The sequence below is a fragment of the Chanos chanos genome, chromosome 15, assembly GCF_902362185.1.
Source record: "Chanos chanos chromosome 15, fChaCha1.1, whole genome shotgun sequence".
NCBI classification, from domain to species: domain Eukaryota; kingdom Metazoa; phylum Chordata; class Actinopteri; order Gonorynchiformes; family Chanidae; genus Chanos; species Chanos chanos.
In genome coordinates, this window is record NC_044509.1 from 9888933 (window position 1) to 9914701 (window position 25769).

Genomic DNA, 25769 nt, shown 5'->3' on the forward strand with positions numbered 1-25769 from the left:
TATAAACTGCAGTGTACAGCTGAGGACAAAGTTTAGACAAAGAGTGAGAGAGAGAGAGAGAGAGAGAGAGAGAGAGAGGCACATGCACGCACACACACACACACCAAAAAAGGGCTTGAGCCAGAGTTGGAATCACTGCTTGACAGACACAGAGACATAGGGAGAGAAGAATAAGGCAACGAAAGAGACAGAGAGAGGGAGAGTGAGAGAGAAATAGAGAGAGAGAGAGAGAGAGAGAGAGAAAGGGAAACAAACGGACAGAGACAGAGATATTTACAGAGAAGCAAAAGGGAGGAGAGGGAGGGGTATTGGAGGGCAAAGGCTTGAAGTCAAAGTCAAGAGATAGAACAGATAAGAGATAGATCTGAGGGAGATAGATCTGTGGAAATAAAGAAGGAAACTGGGGAGATAATTAAGGGGGCAGTGGATCTGGAGAGAGTGTCCAGGACAAGAGCCCTCTACTGTGGGCAGTATGGAGCAGGAGAGTGGCTGATTGGAGGACCCCAAAACAACTGTGAGTCATGTCTGCACCAGGCCCTGGGCCCAGGAGTTCAGGCCAGCCAGGAGTCTCACAGGCCCCAGGACCAGTGGGGCTACAGACGCTGCTGGACCTGCTGGTGGGGGTATACCAGGAGTTCCGCTCCTCGGCCGTGGCCAGGGAAAAATACGTCTCCGGTTTCCTGCAGTGGGGTCAGTGTCACTTCCTCTATCTTTTCCATTCTTTTCTCCACCGTATTTCATTGAACGAATCCATGATCTCTATTTCTGAAGAATACTTACGTGAATTTCAGCATGAATTTCCTTTGAGTAAATAGTTTTATCTGTGATTCAGCACACCCAGGACAAATCTAGAAAGGTACGTAGGGTGGAGCGTGTGTTTATAGTGAGCGCGTCAAATGTTCATTGACCTCCTTGAAATTTGACCTCCATACGTGTACATGGAAAAAAGGATGTCTGCGAACAGTAAGTAAGTAAGTGAGTGAGCAAATAGTGACTGAAGGCCACCCTCCACTATAAGGCTAAAGTACAGTTTCTCATAACCCTTTATGGCAAAAACCCATGAGTGTAAAGCGTGATAGCACAGAGCGTAACGTAGAGTCAGGTGTGAGGCTTGTGAAGTAAACCAATAACAGCACATCGACTACTGTACCAACCACATCACTGCTCACACCGCTGTTTGTGGTTTTATAACATCTGTATTTCTCAGTGCGAGACTTCAGCTTTTGTATATTTTTTTTTATAAACACACACACACACGGTGTCTCTGAGCTCATGGAGTGTTGTTAGCAGAATACCTAGTGTGTGTATGTGTGTGGGATCCAGTGAGATGAGTCAGGGTAAAAGAGCAGTGGGTATAGATGAGAGGCAAATGCAAGGTCGTGAAAGGCTACACCATGGCTCTGGCCATGTGAGCGAAGGGGTTATTTCTGCTGGTGTCAGTCTGTCAATCCCTCCCTGTTGCTCAGGGCTCACAAAGTACAAGCCAAGAGGGCATCACAGAGCTATGGGCAGCTTGCCTCAGCAGCTGCTAGCTTACTGGAGCTGTGTGTGTGCGTGTGTGTGTGTATGTGTGTGTGTGTGTGTGTGTGTGGGTGTGGGTGTGTGTGGGTGTGGATGTGGATGTGGGTGTGCATGGCATGTGTGTATGTGTGTGTGTCTAGGTGTGGGATTTGGCAGGAAATCATAAGACAGGGAACAGCACTAGTCAAAGAGCTAATAACCCAGTTTCTCTACATGCTTTGCACAATCGCTTTATCTAAAACATGAGCTCATGCCAGCTCACTCAATTCAATTCAATACAATTTGATTCAATTCTGCCCATTAGTCCAGAACAGCGCTCTCCAGTCCAATTCCACTCAATTCAGTTCAGGTCAATTCATTCCAGTCCAATTCAATTTAAATCAATGCAATTCAGCTGAATTCAGTTCTCTCCATGAGTCCACACAAGTCCAATTCCATTTGCCTCTGTTCAGTTCAGTTACGTCCAGTCCAGTTTAATTCAGTTCAGTTCGATTCACACATATATCAAGTAAAGTACATTAAATATTATTCTAAAAAAAAAAAACCTGACACACACTGTCTGTCTCTCCCTGTTCTCTCCCTCTCAATCTGTCTGTCTGTCTGTCTGTGTCTCTCTCTCTCTCTCCCCCTCTCTGTCTCTCTCTCTCACACACACACACATATATACACACACACATACACATAAACAATCACATTGTTAGCAGTGGAGACACCCGTCTGGTCACTCCCTACATGGCTGTTGAAGGGTTGATGAGGGAGGCAGTGGGGGAATGGCCAGAGTCAACATACACAGGAACAAACCGTGACTGGTTTTCTCTGAGAGAACACTGGCGTTGTCCAGACAGAACAGAAATGATGATTAAGCCTATGGGAGGCTGGCAGGATGATCCTAAAAATGCGATCAGACATGTACTGTCATGTCATCCACCTAAGTAATGTGACTTGTTGTGCACAAAAGTACAGAGAACGGACACCTAGATGTGCTGAATATTCTAATATTATACATCTTATATACTCACTATATGTCCCACCCAAACTGAAATGGTAGTTAGTTATTCGATGATGGCCATGTAAAAGTCCTCAGCGTGTTAGTGATCTTGCGGATAGCATGTGACAGATGACTGAGGTCTGGCCAGTGGGAAATATTTTCAAGTGTGAGTAACCGTGATCTGGCCAAACTGACATCATTTTACTGCACATTCATGTATGTGTGTGTGTGTGTGTATGCGTGTGTGTGTGTGTGTGTGTGTGTGTGTGTGGGTGGGTGTGTGTATGTGATAGCTACGTGTGGAGGAGCCAGAGAGACAGTGTGCTGTGTTCATCAGTGTCCCTGCCGGTGAAGACATTTCCATTTATGAAGCTGGTAGGATAGCTGGCATTATTCCAGCAGTAGGGGGAGCAGTAAACACGGGGAAGCAAGCGGAGAGACTCGGTCGTTCCCCACACAATACTTTCCACAGCGGCCCTGCGCATTGTCACACTGGTAGAAGTGGAATTTATTAGGTTTGTAATGTTGGGCAGGATGAGGGTGTGTCAGCTTCCCCACATCCTCAACATCCTCTCTGATAATGGCACAGAATTATGGTTGTCATGAAGGAGGAAGTTCGAGGCAGCTGTCCCTGGCAAATTCACCCCCCCCCCCCCCCCCCCCCCCCCCCCCCCCCCCCCCCCCCCCCCCCCCTTCTACAGAACATGGTAGAACTTCATTTTTCTGAGAAGCCTAGAGTGGTGAGATCAACATTCTTCCAAGAACTTAACAAAATATTATAGCTAACTTCTGCGATTGTTTATGGTCCATGTAAGAGACTCAAGAGGGCAGGACAGTGGTGGTATGGACCCACATCCAAAAATTCAACCAGACCACAACAATAATATCCCCACAATAGGAGCACAGCGGTGCCTCGAAATGGACAATTTATGAGCATGGCATGCCACCGTAGACGATAGAGAAAAAAAAGGAAGAAGAAGAAGAAGAAGAAGAAGAAGAAGAAGAAGAAGAAGAAGAGGAAAAATGCCATTCTAGGGTCTTTTGTTGCTTTTGCAAGATGCCTGAGCGATTGGGATGTGGAGCAAGGTCGGCGAATTCTGCAAGCTTCAACCAAAACAGTTTACACTGTTGCCTTGGTCTTGCTTGCATTCCTCCTTCCGTGAGACAGAGCTGGGAGGGCGGCTCAAATCCAAAGTGTTGGAAAACTTTCCTTAAAAATGTCCTAAACGGTGATGAGCTATTCTTAGATACATCTGCTCTATTTCTGACCGGTGTGTTCTTAAAGGAGAATCAACCAGTCCTTCACACTTGTGCCCTTGCACTGGTAGTCTCCTAATTCTCCTGAAGGAGCGCGATGTGCCTGTCTCCTAGGAGGCCAAAAAAAAAGAAAAAAAAAAAAAAACAACTGGGAAGTGTTTGTTTGACAGAGCTTAGGAAAGAGATGTGTCTTACCAGGAAGATGTGAGATCCCTTTGTCAACAATGTGAGAGAACAGGGGACGTCTGCCCGACACAAACGCACACAATAGCTGTGTCACATTTCAGGGGTCAACGCTACACAGAACGAATGCTTAGTAGTTGCATTAAAGAAGCCTGCGCTATCAGTAGATTACACATAATGGGATTATCATAGCAGGCTTTATAATCCCTGATCTCACGAGGCCTCTCTCTGTGAGAGAGAAAAAGAGAGAGAGAGAGAGAGAGAGAGAGAGAGCAAGAATTTAAATCACTTTAACTTCATCTAAAATTTTAAATACTACTCTGAAACTAACCGTGTTTATGTGATTAAACTCTGTAAATAAAAATAAATAGTAGCGTCCGCAAACAGAAATATTCTGTTTACCATGTTAGCTCATCATTGTTTGCTCCAGTTCCCATTATTAGAAACAACACCACCAACCACAACAACAACAGAACTCTTAGTCTTCATATTGGCTGTAACCAGCTAAAGAGGTTAAAAATAATATTTTCAAATTTATAAACTGTATTTACCTTTACATACGAATTTCTCATCTGCTGCCTCTCTCAGGGTCTTTGACATTTGACATCTCTGACATCTACATGCAAATGTTCATGAGGAAATTTGGCTAGAGAAGATACATCCGTTGCATCAAATTTCTAAATTCTTTGAATTCTCTCTCTCTCAAAAGAAGTCATGTTAATTTAGTTACATCTCAAGGTTTCTTTGAAATGGGATAGAATTTATCATTTAAGCGCCCTTTAAAAGTCTTCTCCAGTGAATATATCCCCCTTACATGGGACACAGCTAATGTACTCTGTCCTGTGTCCCGCAGGTCACGTTCATTTCACTGGTGAAACAAGGCAGCTAAGAACTACTTGGTGGTGCAAACCCTACCACACCAGCAGTCACATTATAGCTCCTTTCTCATCCAATCACAGCTGAGCCACTGGTGAGACAGGTGAAGAAGAATCGTATTCAGAGGGATGACTTTGACATCTTGAAAGTGATTGGCCGAGGAACGTTCAGTGAGGTGAGGAGGTTAAGTTTGGATCCACACTGGACTGAGCCGATGCTTCCTGCGCTGTTCACAGTGAGCTGATCATTCCGCGCCCCTCACAGTGAGCTGTCTGTAGCTGATCTTACGCTTTTGGCTCTTCTTAGCTGACTCGGGTGTCTTTTAAAGTTCATTTCATCAAAGTTTTGTGTTTTCAGGTCGCCGTGGCAAGAATGCGCAGCACACAGCAGGTCTATGCGCTGAAGATAATGAATAAATGGGACATGCTCAAGCGTGGAGACGTAAGATTTTCACAGATGAACAAATACATATACTGTTTTACTGGTCTCATCACATTTTATCCTGCGCTACATCTTATTAACTCCATGACCATGACATTTAATACACCATTATGGCAGAGTCTGTGCTCTACTGCATTAGATTCAGGACCAGCATACCATCATATTAGAGTCAGAATCAGTGCATCATTATATTAGAGTCAGGACCAATGAATTATTATATTAGAGTCAGAATCAGTTAATCATTATATCAGAGTCAGAATCGCTGAATCACTATATTAGAGTCAGAATCGCTGAATCACTATATTAGAGTCAGAACCAGTGCATCATTATATTAGAGTCAGGGCCAGTGCACCATTATGTTAGAGTCAGAATCAGTGAATCACTAGATTACAGTCAGAATCTGTACACCATTATATTAGAGTCAGGAATATTACACCATTACACAAGATTCAGAATCTGTGTATCACTTTATTAGAGTCAGGACCAGTACACCATTATATTAGAGTCAGAATCAGTGCATCACTATATCAGAGTCAGAATCCGTGAATCTCTGTATTAGAGTCAGAATCAGTGAATCACCATATTAGAGTCAGAATCAGTGAATCACCATATTAGAGTCAGAATCAGTACACCATTATATTAGAGACAGAATCAGTGAATCACTATATTAGAGTCAGAATCAGTGAATCATTATATTAGCAGAGTCAGCACACTGTTTTTTATAGCAGCTTTTCTTTTTTTTAACAAACACTCATCATTTTGGAGCCGGAGTCAGTGCACTGTTAGGTTATAGCAGGAGTCAGGTGCCCATTAGGATAACATAGGAGTCAGTGCACCATTATGTTAAAGTCAGAGTTAGTGCACAATTATGTTACAGTCAGCACTCCTTTATGTAGAGCTGCAGTCAGATTATATTAGAGCCAGAGTCACTGCACCATTAAGTTACAGTCAGAGTCAGTACAATATTATGTTATAGTGGGAGTCAGGTCCCTATTAGGACAGGGTCAGAATTAGTCAGCCATTATGTAGGAGTCAAAGTTAGTGCACCACCATGATACAGTTGGAGTAAAACCATGATAATCTTGTATAGACTTGGACTCAGCTGCACACTATCTGCCGCATAGTGTAGGAGTTAGAGTCAGCCCATGACTTTGAGTGACAGTGTGTGTGCTCTTTAGACAGCATGCTTTCAGGAGGAGAGGGAAGTTCTGCTGAAGGGAGATCGCCGTTGGATCACTGAGCTGCACTATGCCTTCCAGGATGATAATTATCTGGTATGTTTGCTCGCCTCTTGAACAAAAATGACGTGCTTTGTCACATGTGCGCATTCCTCAAAGCGTGACAACCTCATGATCTCTTTTTTCCAGTACCTGGTTATGGACTACTATGTGGGTGGTGACCTCTTGACCTTGCTCAGCAAGTTTGGCGATCGGATCCCAGAAGACATGGCTCAGTTCTATCTGGCAGAGATGGTAATGGCCATTGACTCTATTCATAGACTCGGCTATGTGCACAGGTAATAAGCCTTTATTCAGAGTATGGGCCAATCCAGCAGTCATCTACATACAACATACAATCACAACTTTATATGCAAAACAGCAGACAGTTGTCTCAAATTGTTGTTCAGTTTGAGTAAAGACTGATTTCTGATTTGTTGATATGTGCGGTATGTGGATGGTATGTGTGCTCTCACTACGACCTCTTTCTCGTAGAGACATTAAGCCCGATAACATTCTCCTGAATGCTGAGGGTCACATCCGATTGGGCGACTTTGGCTCCTGTCTACGGCTGAAGGAGGACGGCATGGTGAGGACACGCCCCCCCCCTCCGCCTTTTAACTGGCACGGTCATCACATGATCAGATAAAAGTCACTATCAGGACTGCCATGTGACTGCAGAGCAAGTGTGACAAACAGTCAGATTAGAACATAACTGTGTTCCTAAAGCAAGGGTAGGCAAACTTTCTCAACTCAAGTGCCACATTAAAAGTAAACCCATGAATGGAGAGTTACTCATGCCTTTTGGTGGGGTTACACAGATACTTTTGTAAAAGACCCGAAGGCTGGGACTGGAGTGTTGATTCAGAGAAGTTAGTAATTCCAAAGGTGTGGCTGATTAAACATTTTGAGGGCTCAGAAATCATGTGGGTGGCGCGATAGTTTTGTAGCAGGATGAAACAAGACGATTTTCTGCAAACAAACCAAAAGACATAATAGTGTGAGCAAGATGGTAGGTGAACAGAATGGCGGTGTGGGTTAATGTTTAATGTGATGGGAATTCACAAAGTGACACACCACGTTATGTCAGAGTGCACCACATGGAACATTTCCAAAAAGAATATGGAACACGAGGTGACGTAACAGCGGTTGCTTCACGAACCGTGCAAAGACACATAAATTCAAATGTTCTCTTATATTTTATTTGATTTTTTTTTTTCAAGCTCTGTGAATGAAACAGGTAAATGCATTTTCTTATTATTACTATGCTACTGAAATACCAGTTTTATCTGTTCTTACTAATGACTGTGTTTCCATGACAATCCAATGGGGAAAAAAACTGTGTCAAACGCCCCACCTGTCGTAGCATGCCCTCCTTCTAAAGACTCAAAAGGTTACATCGCTCACACCCTCGTTCTTTATCATCTTAGTAATAAATATGTTAGGAGGTAATCAGCAACAGGCACAGATTCCAACTTTACAGTCATAACTTCTACATCTGATTCTTTGAGCTGATCCGTCATTATCTGTCACTTTTTCACTGGTTGTTTCGTTTTGTTCTGTTGCGTGTACCTGGCGTACGGGCCTCCAGGTCCATTCTTCGCTGGCCGTGGGCACTCCTGACTATCTGTCTCCAGAGATCCTGCGGGCCGTGGAGGGAGGGGGTGCATATGGCACAGAGTGTGACTGGTGGGCGTTGGGCATCTGTGCCTATGAGATGCTTCTGGGAACCACGCCTTTTTATGCAGAGACCATCTCTGAGACCTATGCAAAAATCATCCACTTCCAGGTATGTGTCAATGTGGTTATGAAAGAGAGAGATAAGGAGAGAAAAACAGAGTACAATGAATGGTTATGTAATGTATATATATATATATATATATATGGAGAGAGAGAGAGAGAGAGAGAGAGAGAATGATATGAGGATAAAGTGTTCAGAATGTCATTTGAAAAATAAATTATAAAAATCAGAAGTTTGACAACCTGTATCATCACTTCACACCAAAACAATTAAATCACTTCAATCCTGAATCTTGTCTCAGGATTATTTTGAGTTTCCACCAGGAGCACCGGAAATTTCCCCAGAAGCACGGTCCCTCATAACGCAACTAGTCTGTGAGAAAAAAGAGCGTTTGGGGGCGAGAGGCTCAGCTGATTTCAGGAGTCATCCTTTCTTTTTCGGGTTAGACTGGGGCTCCCTGCATGAACTTCCACCCCCTTTTCAACCAGAGGTCTCGAATCCCACGGACACCTCCAACTTTGATGTGCTGGATGACTCTCTGAGTGAAATGGTATTAGCAGTGCACCAGCATTCATTTTAGGCGGGATCTTAATGATTTGACATACAGTGCAGAATCCTCTGAACAGTGTATTTCTGCGTTGCGCATTTGTGTGTCGTCTGGTGTTTTGTGTGTGTGTTGTGTGTGTGTGTGTGTGTGTGTGTGTGTGTGTGTGTGTGTGTGCATGTGTTGTGTGTGTGTGTGTGTGTGTGTGTTGCGTGTGTGTGTGTGTGTGTTGTGTGTGTGTGTGTGTGTGTGTGTGTGTGTGTTATGTGTGTGTGTGTGTGTGTGTGTGTGTTGTGTGTGTGTGTGTGTGTGTGTGTGTGTGTGCGTGTTGTGTGTGTGTGTGTGTGTTGTGTGTGTGTGTGTGTGTGTGTGTGTGTGTGTGTGTGTTGTGTGTGTGTGTGTGTGTGTGTGTGTGTGTGTGTGTGTGTTGTGTGTGTGTGTGTGTGTGTGTTATGTGTGTGTTGTGTGTGTGTGTGTGTGTGTGTTGTGTGTGTGTGTGTGTGTGTGTGTGTGTGTGTGTGTGCATGTGTTGTGTGTGTGTGTGTGTGTGTGTGTGTGTGTGTGTGTGTGTGTGTGTGTGTTATGTGTGTGTTGTGTGTGTGTGTGTGTGTGTGTGTTGTGTGTGTGTGTGTGTGTTGTATGTGTGTGTGTGTGTGTGTGTGTATGTGTGTGTGTGTGTGTGTGTGTTGTGTGTGTGTGTGTGTGTATCCTGTAGGAGACACTGTGTGATGTAATGGACAGGGCACCAGTGGGTGTTCACCTGGCTTTTGTTGGATACTCCTACACAGCCACCAGGTACCACTCTCAACATAACCTCATACACACAGCAGGTTATCAGGTCTGATTGGTCATTAAATCAGTTTATCTGGTCTAATCTGACAGAGAGACTGGAGCCCTAGACCGTAGCACCAACATAATGATGGAAATTGACAAGCTGCAGGCTGGAGAGTATAAGAGAATTCACATGCAAGAGAAACTGGTCAGTTGGCACTGTGATACATTATGCATCGAATTCTTATTTACTGCGTGTTGCAATGTCTTGATTGGTTAACAGAACAGGCTTATGACACGTTTTCAGACTCAGATGTGGCAGCTCAGAGATTCTCTTCCTGACGAACTGCCTTCCCTGTTGGAGCTTCCTCTAGCGCTGGGACAAAGTACTGCAGAACCTGAGCACACGAGAGCCGAGACGACACACCACATAGCAGAGAATGAGGATGTGTACAGGTATAGCATTAGCCTGCTGTATACATCTGACTGTCTGCAGGGACCTCTGAGAAAAAGGTCCTGTTGTCAAGACAACAAGCTGAAAGACAACAAGCCAAAAAATGTTGGCCAAATATGGTGCTGCGTCTGTTATGCATCAGGAGTGGCCAACTCTCACCCTTTATATGTATCCTTTTTTTTTTTTCTCCAGCCCTCATCAATCTCAAGCAGTCATGATATTCATATCTTCTAAAGACATGAAACAACAGAATCAAACTTTAAGTCGAAGCAGAAACAAAACCATGAAGGCGCGGAAGCCTACAGAGAGAGATTTTGACTAGCATTAGGGTTTCAGTATTGTAAGCCGAGTCCACCCTTGCTCTGTGTTTTCTGAACTAGTGCGAATCGATTATGTGAAGTGGTCCGAGGCGACTAAATTAAAGGTGTCGTTTGTTCCCCAGGCGACTTCAGGAGGCGGAGAGGAGAAATAAAGAGCTGGAGAGAGAGGTGGAGAGACTGCGAGCAGAGATCAAGAGTCTGAAGACTCAAAGGGAGACAGGCAAGAAACCAATGCGCCGTCCTCCGACGACCATAGAGTCTTAACAGTGTGCAGACCTGGAGGAGGAAACTGCAAATCAAAACGCTGTTTGCGACAATAAGAACGACCTTTTGATTTCACATGTAAAGCTAATAAGTATTGGGCCCGACTGCGGTGTATCTCGGCGGTCTGGGTTTTTTTGGGTCTCGGTCAAAGTTCTTTTCCCTGGATCCCAAGAGATGTAGTCTTGGATACGGTTTGGAATGGAATTTGAGTTCTGACAGTCATAATCGTATGAATATTTCTCAGACAATAATAACGTTGTGAAAATGTTCACATTATCAGGCTTTGCTCCACTAAGCTGCTGTGAGCTGATCAGCATTACTGTGTTTTTGTTTGAATCAAAGCCCAGAGCAAAGCAATAAATAACTTCTCCAGGAATAGGACTGAGGTTAAGGAGTCAACATCTTTAGTTATAAATTCATATGTCATAACAGTAGAGATGCAGTGTGTTGGGTTTTTTTTTTTTGTTTTTTTTTTCCCCCCCTTCAGGTTTGAAGCCACTGGCAAAACGCACATGAGCCACAGCCTAAACTGCAGCTTTTGAAACATCCGCAGTCACCACACCTAAAAAGATACACCCGGGCCAAAACAATAATGACAAAAAAAAAAGAACACTTTTGTCCCCTGGCCTCTCTCCTCTTGCATTCACTCTCAGTGACATCTCACACTCAAGCGCTCTCTCTTAGTCCCACAGTTACGCATGGTATCCCTCTTCCCTTGTGTTGCACAGTGGGCGCTGGGTGCCCCCTTCACTGCGGTGCACTGGGATGTATGAGCAAAATTGTGGGCTGTTTTTTGTGTGAGTTTTGCCTTAACGTGTCTTTCTCCTTCGACCACAGAGCTGAATGCCCACCCTTCGCCTTTCTCTCTGCCTGCCCACTGTCTGGACCCCCTGGGGGATGTAAGCTTGTCTTTCCAGCACCCTCTCTTTTCTGCGTTTGTGCAAAACCAGGCAAAGCCTTCTAAAATATGATAAACAGCGGTAGTGCATTTATTATTCAACGTTCTTTGTTCAAAATGTTTGGATCAGAACTTTTTTTTTTTTTTTCCCGAATAGAGTCAAACGTCAAACGATAAGACAAGCTTTAAACTTTCTTTACTTTTCCAGCAGTCTGTATTTTTTTGCTCAGTGACGGTTTGAAACTGTACATTCCAATGTTTTCAGAGCTCAACATTGCCCCCTGCTTGTCATTACCCTCTAGTGATGCCCCTGCTCAGACATCTACTGCTCTTCCACAGGGTAAGATACGTTCCCTGGTCTTTTAAACTGACACAGCAAATTTTTTAATCCAGGGATTCTCCAATCAAACACTGTACCAAAAAAAAAAAAGTATGTCAGTAATTTACATATTTACATGGATTTGTTTAGACACAGATCACCCAATAAATAGTAACAGCTGAATAACAACAGGGCGTGTCCACAACAGACTAATTCTCCCATCCTCTCTCTCTCCCTCTCTCTCTCTCACACTCTCACACACACACACACACACACACACACGCACACACACATGCTCACTCTCTCAGGTACGATGGCCCCAGGTAAGGTGTGAATCATACCTGCTGGTGTGTGCAGAGGGGGGTGAGCTCCAGATGTGGGAGCGTCACTGCAGTGCTGAACTCTCCTGAAATCCAGCGTCCACGGAGACTCCCTCTGTCAGACGCTCTCTACACTCCCACGGCCTGCAGCAAAGACTTGGAGTGTTTGGTTCACCTGAAGACAAACGGACAGTCTTGGCCAATGTGTGTGTGTGTGTGTGTGTGTGTGTGTGTGTGTGTGTGTGTGTCTGTGTCTGTGTGTGTGTGTGTGTGTGTGTGTGAGTGTGTTTGTGCGCACATGCACGTGTGCATGTGCGTGTGCGTGTGTGTGTGCGCATGTGTGTGTGATTGTGTGAGTGTGTGTACGTTAGTACAACTCCTGGGTGAAATGATTACCATCTCTATTTGAGGATCACCCCTTTTGTATTGCCAAATGCCAAAGTAGGGAACGGAACTTTCTTCCTCTCTACCTCCTTTCCTCTCCTATACGTTTAGAGAGGGAATCCAAGGATAACGTGGAGGAGACAGACAAAGGTGTTGTGTGGAGAGCCGAGAACGCACGGACAGCTTCATACAGCCGGTGCTCAGGGACACATAGACACAGAGTCAGATGGACTGCTCACGTGTCTTTGCACATGTGGCTTCCCTTCTTAAGTTTTTCTAAACACCTCTGTGATGGGACCTTGCAATTATTAAACATTTGCCGACGAACTTTACCAGTCAGCTCAAGTTACAGACCAACGGGCTGACGCAGACGTAAACTAAAGCTAAACGGAGGGAGGTGGATGGAGCAACATTCAACGACATAGCAAAATAAAGACATTAAAATGTTTTAAAACGTACTCTTGGGGAACAACGGTGATGAGAAGTCCTGAAAATGAAGGACTGAGCAGTCATGAACTAAGATGTCAAAGACACCTTGGTGATGAAGGAACTGCTCATCAATGTAGAAGAAGATTCAATAGCTTTTCCACAGGCTACCTTCCAGCTCCTGATGTTGGAGAAATGACTCAGAGAAAGACATGGAATGGTGACATTCATTTTTCCATGTTTACAATGTATGGGTGTTTTTAGTTGTTGTTGTTTTGCCAGTTAGACTAAACTTTGATATGAGTTGGGGTTTTTTTTCCTTTGAATATTAATTAAATGCACTGCACAGATAATTAATTCAAGAGGGGGAGGGAGGGAGGGTGGAGAGAGAGAGAGACAGAGAGAGACAGAGAGAGAGAGAGAGAGAGAGAGAGACTTTGGGGGGGGGGGGGGGGGGGGTTATGCACTATGTGAAAGTTTAAGTATGTCTGCGTAGAACTGCCATAGGTGTTGCTGGTTGCAGACACAGCTGTGCTAATATTCACAAAAGCTCACATTTGCATGGATGTTGAAAGATGAAGTGGGAGATAGAATACGGGTTGTAAGGAATGTACCCAGAAATCTCTTTGGCTGCTCTAGTGTGATCATCTGTGTAAAGCATGCTGAGCACTACTTGTGTTGTGCATGAAATGAGTTTCAACTCACACACCACATTATAAATACAGGTAATATATATTGGGGCTTACTCTAAAAGAGTTGATATATTTTATAACAAAGACATTTCCAGTAGTTTTGCACATAAGTTGTGGAGGCAAAATTGTGAAATAAAATATTTATTTTATGTGAGCTCTTTGACTTTCTATGTATGTTTGCATTACCTTTTTTTAGAGAGTCGAAATAAACGAGAAGATACATAAAACGTATTTGCATAGCCTACTCAGAAGTGTTTTGCTTAATACTGCGATCATATTTCGGTAAATTATCGTCATAACTAAAATACAAAACCAAACATAAATCACGTATAAAGTTGGAAATACGCCACAGACTAATGATTTTGGCCTAGTACCTACGGTCAATACGGTCTGAAATAAACTCCTTTGGTTTAGGAGGTTTAGAAACCTTTGAAACTGAAAATCAGGAAAACGTTTACACATTCTACAAGCCTTTTCAGCCTCTCAAATAAAATACGTTTTCTTTCCGTACCACTCAGGCGCAAAATATATATTACTGTATATCTCAGCTCAACGTGTTATGTATTGAAATCAATTCGAATATCGGCCTCAGTGGTAAATTTGGGCACTCCTTCGTATGGGCGTAACCTGAGATTACGTTACCTGAGCGTTTGTTCCCTGTCAGCGTTTGCACTTCTTACACACACAATCTTGCCCTGCAGTGCGCTCAGTCGGAACGGGTCTTGGGCCTCTAAGCCCATCACTACTAAAATATGGGAAACACGGTGACCAGGGATGACTTTGAATGGGTTTATACAGAGCAGCCTCATTGCAGCCGCAGGAAAATGATTTTGGGTAAGTTTGCTGACAGTTGGATGGATGCATGTGTGAAGGGAACGTAGGGGAGAGGTTATGGTCATGTATTCAGTTTAAATTGTTTTTCACTGTGGTTAATGTGTTCCGTTTAAGTACACTAATGGGTCAGTAAATTAACATTTTTTAAAAAACGCCTATAAGCCTCCTTTTTTTCCTTAAATGCGTGCAGTGAGGAAAATGCCGAAGAGGGGGCTTGATTTCCAAAAAGAGCAAAGGCACACCCCCAAAACGACTTTGGTATTTGTCATAAGTATATAGACTTAAAATCAAGCTTCAGGTCCTCACTGTGTGCCAAGATTAATTCGTTATTGTATGTTACCGTTTTTATAGTTATCCCAGATCAGCTATCTTGTCTTGATTGTGATAAGCGTTAAGCAGAGACAGTAGGGCAGTCTATCTATGTATGGCATCTCAGTTATTACATTGAATTTTGACTTCCTCTAGCACTCTTTCGCAGAAAGGTAGATTTAGAGGCATGGGGCTGTCGAGGCCGAAACAGGTGCAGCCGCTTGACTGTCTAGTTTGACAGGTTTCGCGCCTCAGTTTAAAGCGTGTATGATGCGATAGTATCATTCATAGTTCAGATAATCAAGTATATAGGTCGAGCGCGAAACTTAGCTTTTATTTTCTTGAATCGTTTTCACTTCTGTTCATTTAGACCCACAGACTCTCACCCTGGTTTGAATAATTTTCTTTCAAAAAAAAAAAGTTTGGTGTCTTACAAGAAAGCTTTGCTTCTAGTAACTAAATCTTCCTCTCCTCTATTGACCACCTGGTGAGGGAAGCTCAGTGGTGTTCTTGTTACAAATTGTGCATAAAACCAGTAAAACTTATATTTCGTCATCTTTATTCCTCCTCTTATTGAATCCAGCAGTGCAGTATGTGAGAGATGGACAAAGAATGAACTTTTGCCTGTGGTCATTTCTTTCTCTTAGCATTTCCACCTGTGTACCTAAGTGTTGAGTAAACTTTCCTGCCCTGAGGCACAACAAGCGTTGCGGTATCGCATGCAACAGACAGCATTGTTTTCCTCAGCGGTGAAATGAATGCCTTGGCTTCATTACAAGGTTTCGCTTTGTTTTTGGTTTTTTTTCCTTCCTGACCAACTTTCAGTGTCCTCTATTATCACTGCTCCTTTTCTCATCTGTCCTTATAGCCAAACATCCTGAAATCAAGTCTTTGATGGGTCCGGATCCTCAGCTGAAGTGGGTGGTGACGGCAATGGTTCTGACCCAGTTGCTGTGCTGCTTTCTGGTCAAGGACCTCAGCTGGAAGTGGCTGTTCTTTTGGGCCTACGCCTTCGGCGGCTGCATCAACCACTCCCTGACCTTGGCCATTCACGACATATCCCACAATGTACCCTTTGGCAATAAGGATGCTCTACGTAACCGCCTCTTTGGCATCTTTGCCAATCTACCCATTGGCGTCCCCTATTCCATCAGCTTTAAGAAGTACCACGTGGACCATCACCGTTACCTCGGCGGCCACGGCTTGGATGTTGACGTGCCCACCACGCTGGAGGCGCGTCTCTTCAGCTCGCCCGCCCGAAAGATCTTGTGGATCATTCTTCAGCCTTTCTTCTACGCGTTACGTCCCTTGGTCGTGAATCCCAAGCCCCTGTCACGACTGGAGGTGCTTAACGCTGCCGTGCAACTGGCCTTTGACGCGGTAATTGTTTGGTTGTGGGGGCCCAAGCCGTTGGTGTACCTGGTGGCTGGCTCTATCCTTTGCATGGGCCTCCACCCCATCTCTGGACACTTCATAGCAGAGCACTACATGTATCTCACAGGTATAGAGACTTACTCCTATTATGGCCCTCTCAACTACATCACTTTCAATGTGGGCTACCACATGGAGCACCACGACTTTCCCAGTATACCAGGCAGCCGTCTACCTCAGGTAACTGAAATATCATCTATATTTTCTGACACTTGTGTTTTCAGTTACACTGCCCTACATTTTAAGATTTAGTGGGTAAAATAAACTGTACTTGCCGTATTATTATCCTGAACAATTGAATTGCTAAGGGTAAAGAATATAGAGACTAATTCACAAGGTGGCTGGTACCTTCCTTTGTTAAACACCAAGCTTACCTAACAGGTTGGAATGAAAACACACCATTGTTGAGAAGAAAGTTACAAAACCAAACAGACGTTTTGTGCTTGAGCACATGGTGCCTCCCCGTGGAGTGATCTCACTAACCTTTCACTTGTAAGGGTACCTGCATTGCCGTAACGGAATGCAGTTGGTCAACACTGCTCCATATATGTAAGTCTGTGGAGGCGGTTTTGCTCAGACAGGCTTAGAATAGGATAGGAGAACAGGTGGAGGTGTTCTGTTATCTGACAGTTAGAAGAAGACAAAGGGAAAAGTAGATGAGCTTGTATTACTACTCAGTAGAACATGATATGTCCTTCATGGGCAGGAAAAGAGAGCAGTTATATAGGCTCCTTTGATTATGTTGATCCCAAGTAGTCGTGCGGGTAAGGCCTTAGAAATGTTGATACATGCAGATGAGTCGCTCTAATGTGCTTTGGAGTTTTTGGGAGTCTCAGAAAGTTGTTACAGTGATAACTGTGACTGTATTATGTAAGCATTACCTGCCCAACAGGTTTCACAACACAGACTTCCCCTATTCCATGTTTATCTGTAACCCCTGTATCCTTGTCAACCCGAACTATCTCACGAACACAAACACAATCTCCCATACTCACCTCATGTAAAAGGATTAGACTTCTTTTGAAGAGGCTCCATGGACCCACTAGACTTTTACAGTAATTACTGTCATTTAATCTATCTATAAATGGAGACTGTCACACTACCCTCTCATTTTCCTTTTGTTTGTCTCCACTAAGTTCAGTTCATTCATATTTCCCCCTTAGGTGAAAAAAATGGCACCGGAGTTCTATGACAACTTACCCCAGCATGATTCCTGGACCAGGGTTCTATGGGACTTTGTCTTCTGTGATTCACTGGGACCATATTCCAGGGTCAAAAGAAACTTCCCTTTGGCAAAGGAGGAGTAAGACCACCACCACCGCCACACCCTGCACGCACACACACACACTCCTTCCCCCATCTCTTTCTCCTTTCATTTCCAAGTCTGTCAACATCGCCAGCACCTCTGACCAAACAATGGGCTTCACTTTCTTCAGTAGTTATATGAGACTGTGAAGGCCTCAGGTCATTGGCTGATTTACCGGGCACTCTACCATAGGACCGGCTGTCCTCTAGTCTGTGATGGAGCACTGCGCACAAGGATATCTCATCTATAGAATGTAGTTACAGTAAAAATGGATCCATTTGTGAATTTGGATCAGTTGAATGAATGCTGTTTTTTGTTTGTTTGTTTGTTTTTTTGTTTTTACAATAGAATTGAAGTTTATAGATGCACTGAATTTCTGAGAGCTAGACCTAAAAGTAAACCTAAAAGAAATGTGTTTATCACATCAGATTTTCTATGGTAATAAAAAAAAAAAAAGAACCGCATCAAAGAAAAATCTGTGTGTGTGTCTCTGTGTGTGTGTGTGTGTGTGTGTTTCCTATATGGAGTTGTCAGTATTTTAGTATTTACTTGAAACTCTGCTGTATCTGTGTACATTGACTTTTATTTATCTGCTTTCCTTCTCTCATTATTTTTGTTCATTTTATTCATATGGAGTATTGTTGGTTCTGTCCTGAGCTTATGTGAAAATTGGAAAAAAAAAAAAAATCTAAAATCTTAAGGGCGTTATCCCAGTTGTGATCCAGACCTTGTTTCCGTCACTCAGCTCAAAAAAAAAATGACAAATGTCACAGTGTATTTGTGGCTTTGCAGCTGCAGGCTTGTTTTGGAATGAATCCTATTCACCTCTTTCCTAGTGTTGAGATTGTACACAAAAAAAAAAAAAGCAAAAGGAGAAACAAATGCAGCTGTACAAACAATTACTCAGGGCAAAGTTTAATGTAAAAGTATAAGTCACTGCTATCGAAAAAAAAAAAAAAAATTCAGTACTAAAAAGTTCACAGGTAAGATGCACAGTTGCCCATGATACGCTGCTGAAAGCATTTAGCCGTAGATGATTCACATGTAGAAGCTGGCCGCGGGATACAGCATGAAGGGGCTGAGTTTGTGCTGGGCGGGCGCGTTGTCCTGGATGTGCTTGCGATAATACCTGCGCAGAGCAGGGCTGCCTGGATGATGCTGCCTCACGTGCATAAAGTACTCGTCGGGACGGCCGGAGGTGAAGCCGCAGTCCTCGCAGACGAAGATCTTGGAGCGACGTTGGCGATAGGCGTACTGCTGCAGCACGCCATGGATCTTTCTCAGGTGAGACTCCAGAGAGCAGCGCTGGGTAAAGGCTTTTTCACACAGCTCACACCTGTAAGGACGGATGCCTGCACAGAAAAAAAGTGTATGTGTGCGTGTGTGTGTGTGTGTGTGTGTGTGTGTGTGTGTGGATGATGGGAAAAAAAATCAAATACACATTTCCCTACAGTTGATAACTGCAAGTTAAAAATCAAACGGTAAAAGAACAGCCGGTGATGGATTTGGTCTTATCTTTAGTCCGACTATCCGCTGACAAAAATGCCTGGGTGTTTCAGCCAAGGAGGGAACTTGTTATAGCCAATTATTAACTTAATGAACTGAGCTATTTTAAACTATTGGTTCACTATGAAACACGGTCTGCCATGATGTACTATCCTGTCCTGCACCAACTTGTTTTTCTGCAATGATTTATTGTATCCAGCAACCTGTCCAACATTTTTGGACTTCCAAAATGATAAAAAAAAAATTATTTTTTTTATCGAAAAAGGAAGTGCCTGAGAATCCTTTCACCTAGTTCTCAAAATTTTCGCCATATAAGTGTGTCCATGACCAGCCGTTGGCTCTCTGTTAACAGGATCTGAATCCTTAGTCTGGGAACTCTTAGTGTACCTACCTGTGTGAGTGCGCATGTGCCTCTTAAGGTCAAAGGTGTCGTTGAAGCCTTTGCCGCAGTACCTGCAGGGGTGCCTTTTCACCAGGCTGTGACATTTGAGGTGACGCGTCAGCATGCGCTGCAGAGGAAACACCTTATGACATACAGGGCACAGGAAGTCACCAGAACCAGGGCTTCCTCTGGACTGTGGTTAAGCCATGGAAAACAGTGAGAGATATTGTGAATTTCCAACACACATCAGGTAGGAATGCCTCAGCATAGTCTCTCACAGTTACAGTCAGTGCTTACAACCAGTCGTTGTGATGTTACATCCCACTGAATGAGAAAGGAGAGCTCTTTATGTGCTGAGCGCTGATGTTACCTTGGCACGCATTGCTGTGGGCAGTAGAGAGGAGTGCTGTTGGGGTTGGCGATGTGCACTCTGACCAGTGGGTGGAGGCTGAAGTGTACAGCACTGTTCACCAGCCCCTGACCCCGGATGAGGGCTAGGTGGATGTAGCGGCCCCAGATCAGGGCGGGATATACTGCTGATGCACGACACCACAGCAATCTCCTCAACTGTAAGCAGAGATGGAACATTCATTCACTCTGTTTATCAGGCTTGAAAAAAAATTGTGAATAAAAATGTGCCTGATTCAGTACACCGTCGTGTATAATGGTTTATTTTGAATGACTGACTGCATAGAGTTAGATTTACCGACGCAAAGTTTTCTGACCCTGTGCTCTCTTTCAAAAGATTAATTACGCGTTTTAAGGCCAACCATGCGTTGATTCAGATGTTCAGCAGAAGGATGTGGGGAGATTCATAACTGATCTGAATTATTACCAGTTACATTCCTGCAATTATAACCGACAACGCTCTTGAAGATTTACAACCAAAATTTAACTGGACGTTGAGGAAACAACATTCAGTGAAATTCCACAGTCAAGAGTGACATTATCTGCAATCACTTAGTCTATAAATTAGATTTAATAACAGGTCATTAAATAAATTAAATAGTAAAACTTTCAAGACATTAAGATTTGTATTTAGATGAATTGTGTAGTTAGCACTGTAAAAAAAGCTGCATTCAGATACATTTTAACAGCTCTTTTCTCATGTTCAAAAGAGCCAAACTGTGTTCAAATAGTGGAGTTCATTTTCATTCCAAACTAAGATGAACTACTTTTAATTTCATAGAATTCAATTCATCTTTTTTTTTTAGATTACAATATAACTCAAATTTTTCTTTTCAAGTCTAATTCAATTCACAATTTGTTTTCTGAACTGGAATAGATTAATTCATTCCTGGACTGTCCGTGACTCAGGCGTTGGAGTTTAAACAGAAGAGCTCCAAGACAATGAATCCCATAAAAACAGACAAAGGGCAGAAAGCCCTAAAACAGATGCTGATGTGTTAGTTACTGTGAAATATACATTTCTTAATATTGATCAGTCCTGAAGAACTTCCATCATCATGCCACTCTTCACAAATCATACAATAAACAAAAGATCTCTTTAAATTCCACTGCTATAACACTCTTTGTTGCTATTTCGTTTGCATGGCATCATAAACAGGATGTGCATAGTTTGCCCGTTATCTGTAATGACTCTGAAACATTACTTCATAAAAGGAGACTAATTCATTTATCCATTCTACCTGACTCGCTGATAGTGACTGGGTCCGTCTGCTCAGGGTCTTTCCATCTCCATCCAGCTCCTACTCCCTGCTTTCTCTTGACCAGGAATGAACGTGGCATATTCCCAGTGCTCCAAGTCTCCCCCACACAAACTACCTCTCCTCTTCTGAAAGTCCCACCACAAAGGAACAGTTTACCACTTCTGGTAGATCTTAGAGACTGAGGACCAAGTCAATGCAATCTCTGCCCTTTACCCATCATGTACGCACACACACGCACACACACACACACACACACACACACGTATACACACATCTAGAGTGAATCACAGTGCTCATTTCCATATGTCTGGGAGGGAAGCAGAGTGGGACAGGAACACACCTGTGCAATGATGTGCTTGTGCCGCTTTAACTGGTACCCCACTGATTTTGCATGCCAGGTAGTGAGAATCTGGTCTCCCTCATTCATGTGGACACTGCATGCAAATGGTCCACGGCCCGAGCCCAGAAGCACAGCGCAGTAACAGGAGTGTGCACAGCTTGAACTGCTAGTAAAATCATGCTTTTATTGCCCTTTCCAGCCCAATTGTGTAGTGGATTTAAGACACTCGAACACCAACAAAGGCCATTCAAATGGAGTCTTTTTTACTGTTTACTGTACTTCAGCTACTCCAATTCACAGACATGGATGTCCTGAGTTCATTCTCTTTAACGGTTGTCTTTTCTTCTGTTGTATTATGCAAAGATGAAAATATATTATAGCTTTCCAAAGATACCTTTATTTGAACTTGCGTTTATATGCATTAAGTGCTGCGTGAGATTAAAAATGCTCTTAATCTTTACATTTATACTTCCATTTGAAGACAAAAGATTTTGTTTTTTGTTTCTTTTTGTAAAAATTCCATCTTGAATCCAGCTATGCATTGACTGAAAGATGAGCAGTGGGTTAATTTCACTGTATTCTGCATAGCAAATGTGTCTGTCAGTATTTATACCAGCGCTATGCAAATCCCTCCAAGGTTACCTGAAAAACTTCTCTGACAGTACATAGTGGAATGTCGTGACTACTTTAACATCACACACACACAAAAAATACCTCTGACTAAGTTTTAACTATCATTTATATTAAAGATATTTATTTTCTGACGTAGGCCTGCATGTGTGTCCTTTCCTTAACACCACTCTGGACATAATGTACTTTTTAATACTCTTTCAAATATGATCAAAGAACTTACAGTCCACAATGCTTCACACTTTCAGAATAATCCATAACTATGTTCATCTCTACGCGGCTAAAGGTTTCTTTGGGTAATGTTTTTACGTGTAAATAGAGACAACTGACAGGATAATTAAATGAAATTTAATTTGAAATCAAGTCCTGACATGGAGAATATGTGAGTACTTTACAAATCTCACAGGAAAAGACAGAGATCACTGATTGTTACGTCAAGCCGTGATGAAGGTGGTTTCCACCTGACCCAGACAGGTGACTGTTCAGAGTACTGTATTCTCCTGTCATCTGGAGCTCTGTAACTGTATGCAAATACACTTCTGCTGCGTCTTTTACCATTTAGGCCAGTATTTAGTATCCCCACAACAGAGAGACAGAGAGATAGATGGATAGATAGATAGATCGACAGACATATATACAGAGAGAGAGACTCTAGGGACTGTCTGGAAAGACCCTTATACTGAACTTTCTTCTCAGTTTCATAGCTCCCATGCTACAAGACGTTTGACCACATCTGAGAGCTTTCAGTATGACAGTTATTACACTGTCGAGAAATATCCTGTCTATATGGCTCTGTATGGAGTTTTTGTTAAGCAGGTGAATGATGATTTTTTTCAGAACATTAGAGGCTTTTAAGATAACGCTCTGTCAACATGAGGAGTTGGTAAACTTACACTATAGACTCACAACAAATGCTTTGCATAGTTATTTGAACACTGACCAACTTGAACGTGGGGCCAGGAGCCATGTTTGACTGTTAAATAGCCCTCTTTGTGATGAGTGCCACACCCCACAGACTCTGTCAAAGAAAGGTGAGGTTTGGCCTTTTGGTTCTATTATAAACTGAAAGATCGCTCTTTATACAAACAGAGACTAATTCTCAATGTTATTCAGAGTGGGTGGTGTTGACACTAGAAACTAGAAGTTTTTGTTTAAACGTGCTGACTACAGCTGATACCCTGTTGCTCTGAAGGAAAATTCCACAGCGAGAGTTGATCGTGGCTCGCCATTGGATCAACTCCTTGTGGGATATATATAAAAAAAACATCTTTATAGCTATACAGAAAACTGTAATTTTGCAGAATTTTAAAGTCTTCATCTGTGTGTGATTTTTGGAGTCACAGAAACAGTTCAAATTTGATCTTTCAAGTTTATGCGTTGATTTCAGATATTAGGATCAACTCTGGTATTGGTATTAGTATTAGTATTAGTATTAAAATTAGTATCAGTACTAGTTTATGTAATGCCACACGTCTTTTCCGATGTCCATTGCATACTCCGGACTATAGGTGGCAGTATATAGCTATTGCTTACCCGGAAACGTATGGTGAGAACCTTGGAACTGGTTCGGCAATAACGCGCGACACACGATTTTGTCTAAAGAAACTTACCGCTGGTGATTGCAAACATGTGAGTATGACTGTGCTTTGTTTTGTGGATTTTTAAATATTGCTCTAAGGCTATTGCGTAAATGGTAGTTACAGTGAATACCTCTTTACCAGTTTTATTGTATCTGCAATACAAGCAATGTAGCTGAATATAGCTTTGTCTGCCCAGTTGTTGCTACACTGCCTCTCCATTTAAACGTGTATTATCCAGTTTGACCATTTTGGGCTGAATTTTACAGTCCAAGTTGAGATCTTATAACCATTCCGAGATTAACTTTGGGTTACTTAGGTAGGGGGCGATCTTAATGGTCATTTGTTTTCACTAACGACGCCTGTGTGTAGATCAGAGTTGTAGCCTATGACTTCAAAACGTCATACCTTCATTGCTAAATATCGCTAGGAGCTTGTTAAATAAGCCGAAGTCTGAGATGACGCCGGAGGAGCTTCAGAAGCGTGAGGAGGAGGAATTCAACACGGGTCCTCTGTCAGTACTCACTCAATCCGTCAAAAACAATACACAGGTCCTCATCAACTGCCGTAATAACAAGAAACTTCTGGGCAGGGTCAAGGCCTTTGACAGGTGAGGTTTGCGTCTTATCTGAGTTATCAGGACCCAAATTAATACTGTTAGATATTACTTTTATCAAGGTTTGGGTCAGTCCGTAAGTGAATCAATTTCAAGTGAAGAACGTTTAAAATATTAAAGAAAAAATACAAAACGCGTTCTGAATACTTTTGAAGTTTTAATAAAAGATATTCTTAAACCAATCCACTTATCATAGTCGTCGTTGTGTCTTCGTAATGTAATTTATGGTAACTGCATGTAACTCCTGGTGGAATTTCATTGAAACGAATTTAGTTTCTTTCAAGTCTGATTTCAATCCATGTTTACATCCTCACAACAGGTGTGAATTCCAACCCTCATTCCAATTACAACAGTCAAACTGCAGTGTTTATATAAGTTTGAAATTCATTTCTCTATTGGTCACAACAGCATAACCATTATATGTTTTACATGTAGTGTTGTCAATGCTGTTGTTTGTTCTTTTGCCGATGTCACCTTAAGCTTACCTACTGGAAGGCTCTGGCTGGATATTCTTTGTAGCTACTTTGTGACAGTGTCTGTTGTGGGGAAAAAACTGCCATTCAAATAAAACTGAGTCGAACTGAATGTTTGACTCGTGTTCTTTCTGTCTGTCACATTAGGCATTGCAATATGGTACTGGAGAATGTGAAGGAGATGTGGACAGAAGTCCCAAAGAGCGGAAAGGGTAAAAAGAAATCCAAGCCTGTCAATAAGGACCGTTACATCTCAAAGATGTTCCTGCGTGGAGACTCAGTCATAGTGGTGCTCAGAAACCCTCTCATCACTGGGAAATAAACCTGGACATGTTTTCAATAACTGTTATTGTCATTTGTAATTTTTTTTTTTTTACCTTGATTTCCAGGGGTACTTCTGGAAAGGAGAGGAAAGATGCAAAATTAAGACCCAAACACTTTTGTGTTGTTAGACAAAATTGAGATCTTTGTTTGATTGTGATCATTACCCTGTTTTCTCCATTTTGTTTATTTTTTTTTAATGAATTACAGATGCGGTTTTCCTCTTGAGGAGTTCATCTACATTTCTTTGTCTTTAAAGTGTGGTCTTCTGAACACAGATTAAACCTAATCCAGGTCTAAAGGGGACTGTCATTGGCAAATACAGAAAAGTGAAATTTAATTTGCTTTTAGGTTTAACCTATAGAAAATCTTTAGAAAACCAAAAAAAAAAAGAAAACCATCTGTCCATGTTAGATATGAGTTTTAACCACTTTCTAGGTTTCTAAATAACAGTCTAATGTCTTTCCCTAAAGGCCTAATCCAAAAATTTTCATTCAGAACTCAGAAAGACCCCTGTTACTACCCCTGTTACAGACCACGGCAGTGTGGTAGAAAGCATTTGTTTTCTTGCTACAGAACAGATTATAAGAAAAAGCAAACGTGTGTTGTGTGACCTCCCCAACAATAAAATTAAAACAAATAACTAAAAATGTGACTAACCTCTTTTATTGGGTTTTAAGAATGTGACAAGACATTATACCTCTAAAATCCACAAGGGGTCGTGAGAATCTCTTGGTGGTGAAGCAAGAGGATGTTTG

The 25769-nt window shown here is 42.5% G+C and overlaps 4 protein-coding genes across 5 annotated transcripts; 3 read left to right on the forward strand and 1 right to left on the reverse strand.

Annotated features, from left to right (window-relative positions):
- Nucleotides 1-297: 297 nt before the first annotated feature.
- Nucleotides 298-12327, forward strand: dmpk (DM1 protein kinase). Its single transcript, XM_030792814.1, has 15 exons — nt 298-690; nt 4909-5000; nt 5183-5266; nt 6445-6540; nt 6634-6782; nt 6979-7072; nt 8075-8272; nt 8526-8774; nt 9484-9563; nt 9651-9747; nt 9847-9995; nt 10436-10533; nt 11415-11476; nt 11741-11815; nt 12103-12327. Exons 1-15 carry the CDS (start codon nt 522-524, stop codon nt 12202-12204), a joined length of 1794 nt encoding a protein of 597 aa, XP_030648674.1. The 5' UTR covers nt 298-521; the 3' UTR covers nt 12205-12327.
- A 2041-nt stretch (nt 12328-14368) lies between these two features.
- Nucleotides 14369-17497, forward strand: LOC115828945 (sphingolipid delta(4)-desaturase/C4-monooxygenase DES2-like). Its single transcript, XM_030793047.1, has 3 exons — nt 14369-14450; nt 15628-16370; nt 17354-17497. The coding sequence occupies exons 1-3, from the start codon at nt 14369-14371 to the stop codon at nt 17495-17497; spliced, it is 969 nt and encodes a 322-aa protein (XP_030648907.1).
- A 1037-nt stretch (nt 17498-18534) lies between these two features.
- Nucleotides 18535-19601, reverse strand: LOC115829002 (transcription factor Ovo-like 2). The gene is made up of 2 exons (XM_030793114.1): nt 19394-19601; nt 18535-18848 (listed from the first exon to the last, which is right to left on the reverse strand). The coding sequence occupies exons 1-2, from the start codon at nt 19506-19508 to the stop codon at nt 18535-18537; spliced, it is 429 nt and encodes a 142-aa protein (XP_030648974.1). The 5' UTR covers nt 19509-19601.
- A 3990-nt stretch (nt 19602-23591) lies between these two features.
- Nucleotides 23592-25625, forward strand: LOC115828658 (small nuclear ribonucleoprotein Sm D2). 2 transcript variants are annotated; one of them, XM_030792718.1, is made up of 3 exons: nt 23592-23653; nt 24032-24211; nt 24838-25625. In XM_030792718.1, coding segments are annotated over exons 1-3 (357 nt in total). In that variant the 5' UTR covers nt 23592-23651; the 3' UTR covers nt 25013-25625. The 2 variants fall into 2 exon arrangements, with proteins under 2 accessions (XP_030648578.1, XP_030648579.1); XM_030792719.1 differs by lacking the exon at nt 23592-23653 and having other exon boundaries at nt 24021-24211.
- The last annotated feature ends 144 nt before the right edge of the window (nt 25626-25769 follow it).